The sequence below is a fragment of the Alligator sinensis genome, unplaced genomic scaffold (assembly GCF_000455745.1).
Source record: "Alligator sinensis unplaced genomic scaffold, ASM45574v1 scaffold96_1, whole genome shotgun sequence".
Classification (NCBI taxonomy): Eukaryota; Metazoa; Chordata; order Crocodylia; family Alligatoridae; genus Alligator; species Alligator sinensis.
Genome location: NW_005842402.1, coordinates 1,211,971 through 1,217,400, shown reverse-complemented (window position 1 = coordinate 1,217,400; position 5,430 = coordinate 1,211,971). Strand labels below are relative to the sequence as shown.

At 41.8% G+C, this 5,430-nt stretch overlaps 1 protein-coding gene across 1 annotated transcript in view; it reads right to left on the bottom strand.

Moving 5' to 3' along the window:
• The window catches only part of KIAA0408 (KIAA0408 ortholog), an 18,519-nt gene that overhangs the window by 10,046 nt on the left and 3,043 nt on the right, over window positions 1-5,430 (bottom strand). The window contains exons 3-5 of the mRNA XM_014522837.2: window positions 3,191-3,526; window positions 2,758-2,837; window positions 6-1,352 (exon numbers count right to left, since the gene is read on the bottom strand). Coding sequence (XP_014378323.1) covers window positions 6-1,352; window positions 2,758-2,837; window positions 3,191-3,526 — 1,763 coding nt within the window. The remainder of the gene's footprint in view (window positions 1-5; window positions 1,353-2,757; window positions 2,838-3,190; window positions 3,527-5,430) is intronic.

The following is a 5,430-nucleotide window of genomic DNA, read 5'->3' as shown; positions in this document are numbered from 1 at the left end:
TCCCTTGTTTGATCTGCTGTCCAATATGCCTGGATGAATTCTTCTGAAGCTCTTGCTTTCCTTGCTCTGTCTGGAGTGTTTCTAAATACTGGTTTAATCCCCGATCTGTACACTCAGATTCTGACTGTGTCCACTTATCTTTGCAGCCTTTTGTCTCACACAGAGAAGTCACTGTTGATTTTTCATAGTTTTTCAAAAGCTTTTCAACAACACCATAGTTTGACCTTGAGTCAGCTGAACGAGGACGACCAGATAAATTACTTGGCCTCCAGTCATGCTCATGAAACATGTGCCGATAGCCACTGCTGCTTGGAAGTCCATTTATTTGCTTCTCTCGCCCTGTTGTTTTGACTGTTTTGTTGGGATTGAAGGATTCCTTCTCCTTTGCTGTGGTGAGCCTGGGATTTGAGTCACAAGCTGGATTTACAGTTTCTGTTCTGTTAACAACAGAATCACACTGTGGGCTACCAGGTTTCTGATTTTCTGACGATAGTGCTTGAAGCTTTGTATTTTCCTGAAAAGAAATGTTGCGTTTATCTGTATGAAATACAGTCCTATTAAACTCATCAATCTTTGCTGCCAATGTCTCATTTCTTTGGGTCTTATCAAGACTATATTCAGAGTTTCCTATATGGTCATCGTGCAGTGTTGTAGGAGCATAAAAGTCACTACTGTGCTGCAGACCATGTTGAGGTGTAGGATAGTATCTCTGGTGTGTTTTCTCACTTGGCACCATATTGCTATCTGAACAGCTTTTCTGGGCTGACAATGGGGAAGACCCATTCTTAGTACTTTTTCCAAACTTGCCCACATCACATCCCCACGTCTTGTGACAAAAGCTTATCAGTCGATTGCAATCAGAGACTCTCTCTTTATTGGCTACATCTACTGAAGCAGTCACCAGTGTGGGGCCTTTCACAGACTTTCCTTCATCTACACATGCCCCTGGAGTGTTATTCTGTTTTGCACAAGTTTTAATGATGTTTTTTTCACTCCTGCACTCCTGAAGTCTCCCGTTACTTCTTTTGCCTGAATCTTTCGTTGGTACTTCGGAAACTTGTACAATCGCAGAGAGCGAGTTGGTCAGATGCCGAGAAGTGCTTCGTGGAGGGACAGGTGGGGCTTCTTTCCTTTGACAGGGCATGAAGTCTATTCCTCCACTGCCAGTAAGAGTACTACTGGAGCTCACACTCCTGTTGGAGCTCATCAGATTCTTTCTGTTATTTTGTTCCTCTATTTCAAAAGGTAGTGAAGCCATTTGAGGTTCATTGCTGAACACATGGTTCCTTTCAGGCATACTTACTGTGTTTTGCATTTCTTCAGATTCTCCCAGAAAAGAAAGTGACTTAATTCTGGAGAAGCATAAAAGGAGAAGCATTTTTAGGGATGAGTGATGAGGCTATTTCCCCAGGGAAGCTCAGCAGAGCTTCCTACTCTCCCCTGCACAGGTGCTTAGAGGAAGGACTGTAAGACTGGTAGCTTAGAGAAGGGAGTCATTGCTATAACATAACTTACTCAGGAAAGACTTCCCACCCAATCAGCACAGAATCTGGAGGCAGCTCAGCAAAGGGAAGCTTGTGCGGTGTATCCCTGCCCTTTTGCCCCCTTTCCTCATGCTTTATTTTTTGTAGGAAGGAAAATGGGGCCTCTTATTTTGACTGACTTCAGTAGAAGTTTGCCTAAATTAGCAGAGCTCCAGATATAGCCCTTGGCTTGTGTAAATTTCTTAAAATCCACTGTAGCAATTCAAACATGTCCTCATGGTTCTGTTAAATAACCACATTTTCCATCATGCATTAACACACTCTACACATTCTGTGACTCTATTTCCTTAATAGACATGGATGCTAAAATAATTGCATTTTGATCCACAGATCACATAGGGATATGCCAGGAAGAAAGACCATAAAGGGCTCCTCCATGCTTCTTGAGCCTGAGCAAGCTCCTGGCACAATGGGCACAGGTACCTAATATGGAAAAAGTATACGTTGTTTGGAAAAAGGTAAAGTAAGCTGCCACAGCAGACTGTGTTTCCCACTATCACCAAAGAACTCAAGCAAAATTCTTCCATGGTGCCCTGATGAGCATCCTTTTTAGAGGGCTGCCATGATAAGGCACAATCTCTGCATTTTACATAACAACTATCTCTGTATATTATGTACAGTCCTGTAGAAAGAGCAGTGCATGGCTGAAGGCCCTCTATTTGCAGTGCATAGGAGGGATACTGTGCTTCTGTTCTTTTCAGGCTGCAGCTTACTTTCCTCCTAAATGATCAGCAGTCTCCAAAACTTGTGTGTCTAAAACAGGGCAGAGCATCACAGAGCAATGGTTCTTCCTACTCCCTGCCCTTGTGTTTCTTCTGATGTGCCACTGGCACTCTGCCCATGAAGTTACCCCAACACCTGTACAAAGATTTGTTTTGAAAGTAATGAAACCCTAACATGGCCAAACGCAAGGAGTGTGGGAGGGGATGGAGGCAGATATGGGTATTTATTCCTTTCTGTTCCCTCGCAAGGCTTTGTTAAAGCTATGTACAATCCAAGTTTATATTTTGTGTAGATAAAGCTAGATTTTTTGCAAGGAAAAAAGACTGAAGCATTGTTCTGTTTTAATTTCTTATACTGTATAAAGAGAAATTAGAGAAGTTAGGACCTAGAAGTACATTCTATAGCAAAATTCTTTTTATTCTGAATGGAACAAGTTTGGACTTTTTGTTCCTTTCCTTCCGCTGATCTAAAGAAGCCAAATGTAGTTTACCTTCTGTGGTTGGACTTCTTTCGAATTTCCTCTTGATAGCTGCATAATTCTTCACTGACTTTAGCAAGTTCTTTAAGAGCCTTTACAAATACAAATAATGCTATTTTAGCATGAACATGTTTTTAAACAACACCTGCAGAATTATTCAAACACAGTCCTGATATACAAGTCAGAGTCCTATGCAGAAGAAAGTAGGAGTGAAAGATACAGAAATGTCTGCAGGTGGTAAACAACATATGATTTATGCATTTATTAAATGTCATTAAACTCATCAGTAACAAAATGAGGGGGAAGGAGATGCTTTCCCCAGCTGCAATATTATTCCACTATTAGAAGCAAGGGATAGATATACTTTGGGTGGGTATAAGTGGAGGGAAAGATATCAGCCTCTTTTGTAGAGTAGTAATTGAAACACACTACTGTTTGTACTTACTACATTGAGATCACTGGTAGAAATCTTGGCATCCTTAGGAGTTTTCAGGCTCAGACAGACTTCAGATTCCTCAGGGTCCTCAAAGGTCAGATTGTCCCTTACTAAAGCACTGTTTTTCTTCTTGGTTCTAGTGTCTTTCCACTCTTCTCCTGTTTTACTGAGTGAACTCTCTCCTTCCATCCTGTCATTTGCTTTGTGTTCATGGTTCAGTTCTGCTGTGTCATTCTGTTCTGAAGCAGGAGAATATACTGACAGCTGCAGCATCTTGCTATGAATGGCCTTGTTATCATGGGCATTCATATTGTTCTCCCTCCTAAGTTTTACCTCCTGGTAAAGCTGAAAATACAATAAAAACCACTATTAAGTGATAGTAGTGTTATAAACTTGTATATTGAAGGGCTACATTTATATTCTGTTTTAACGTGTGTTATAAAGCTCAAAACATTGTGATTGAGGAGAATCATTGTGGAGTGAACTACACATCTACATTTTATAGTAGAGGATGCTGAGTGGTATGGCCAACTGGCTGTTCTACTGTTGCAGATGTGGAGAGGGGTGATTACACTTATCAAAATCTTTTGCTCTGTTGTTAATCTCTGGCTTTGAGCCATGGGATGGTGTGCCTGCTGATCTTACAAGTAAAACACTTGTGGGCTGCGTCAGTACTTGATGGCAGTCCTCCAGGGAAAATCAATGTACTACAGCAAATTCTGTTGAAATAAAAACAAGGTTCAGGAATGCTAGTGGTAGGTTCATAAGTTTATGGTCATATAAGTTACCCACAGGTCATTTCACTTTTGGTGGTTCAACTAAATATAAATCAATGTGCTCCGAGACTTACATACACATGGTGTACTCACCACATGCAAGTGTATGATAGCATAAATGTCAATGAATACATAAAATATCCATGACACTTTTTTACCATAGAATCATAGAAAATTAGGGTTGGAAGGTACCTCAGGAGGTCTAGTTCAACCCCCTGCTCAAAGCAGGACCATCCCCAATTAGATCATCCCAGCCAAAGCTTTGTCTAACCATGTCTTGAAAACCTCCAAGGATGGAGATTCCACTACCTCTCTGGGTAACCTATTCCAGTGTTTTTCTGCCCTTATAATGAAAACATTCTTCCTCTTATCTAACCTAAACTTCCCTTGCTGTAATTTAAGACCGTTGCTCTTTGTTCTGTCACCTGCTACCACTGAGAACAGTCTAGCTCCATCCTCTTTTGAACCCCCTTCGGGTAGTTAAAGACTGCTATTAAATCCCCCCTCAGTATTCTCTTCTCTAGACTAAATAAGCCCAGTTCCCTCAGCCTGTTCTCATAAATTATGTGCCCCAGCCTCCTCACTATTTTTGTTGCCCTCCTCTGGACTGTTTCCAATTTGTCCACATCCTTTCTATAGCAGGGGGCCCAAAACGGGACACAGTAATCCAGATGTGGCCTTACCAGAGCAGAACAGAGTAGAATACTCACTTCCCTTGATGTGCTGGCAACATTCCTACTAATGCAGCTCAGTATGCTGTTAGCCTCTTGGCAACAAGAGCACACTGCTGACTCATATCAAGCTTATTATCTACTGTAACCCCCAGGTCCTTTTCTGCAGACCTGCTGCTAAACCTGTCAGGCCCCAGGCTGCAGCAGTGCATGAGATTATTGTGTCCAAAGTGCAGGACTTTGCACTTGTCCTTATTAAACCTCATGAGATTTATTTGGCCCAATCCTCCAATTTGTCTAGGTCACTCTGAATCCTAGCCCTACCCTCCAGCATATCTACTACACCCTCACCAAGCTTGGTGTCATCTGAGAACTTGCTGAGCATGCAAACCATCCCATTTTCGAGATGGTTAATAAAGATATTGAACAAAACTTGCCCCAGGACTGACCCCTGGGGCTCCCCACTTGATACCAGCTGCCAAGTAGACATTGCACCATTGATTACTACCCACTGAGCCTGATAATCTAGCCAGCTTTCTATCTACCTTCCAGTCCATTCATCCAACCCATACTTTCTCAGGTTGTTTGCAAAAATGCTGTGGGAGACGGTATCAAAACCCTTGCTAAAGTCAAGGTATATTATGTCCACTACTATCCCCACATCCACAAAGCCAGTATCTCATCATAAAAGAAAACCAGGTTAATCAGGCATGACTTGCCTCAAGTGAATCTATGCTGACTGTTCCTAATCACCTTCTTCTCCTCCAAGTGCTTAGAAATCGATTTATTCTACTCTTTTAAA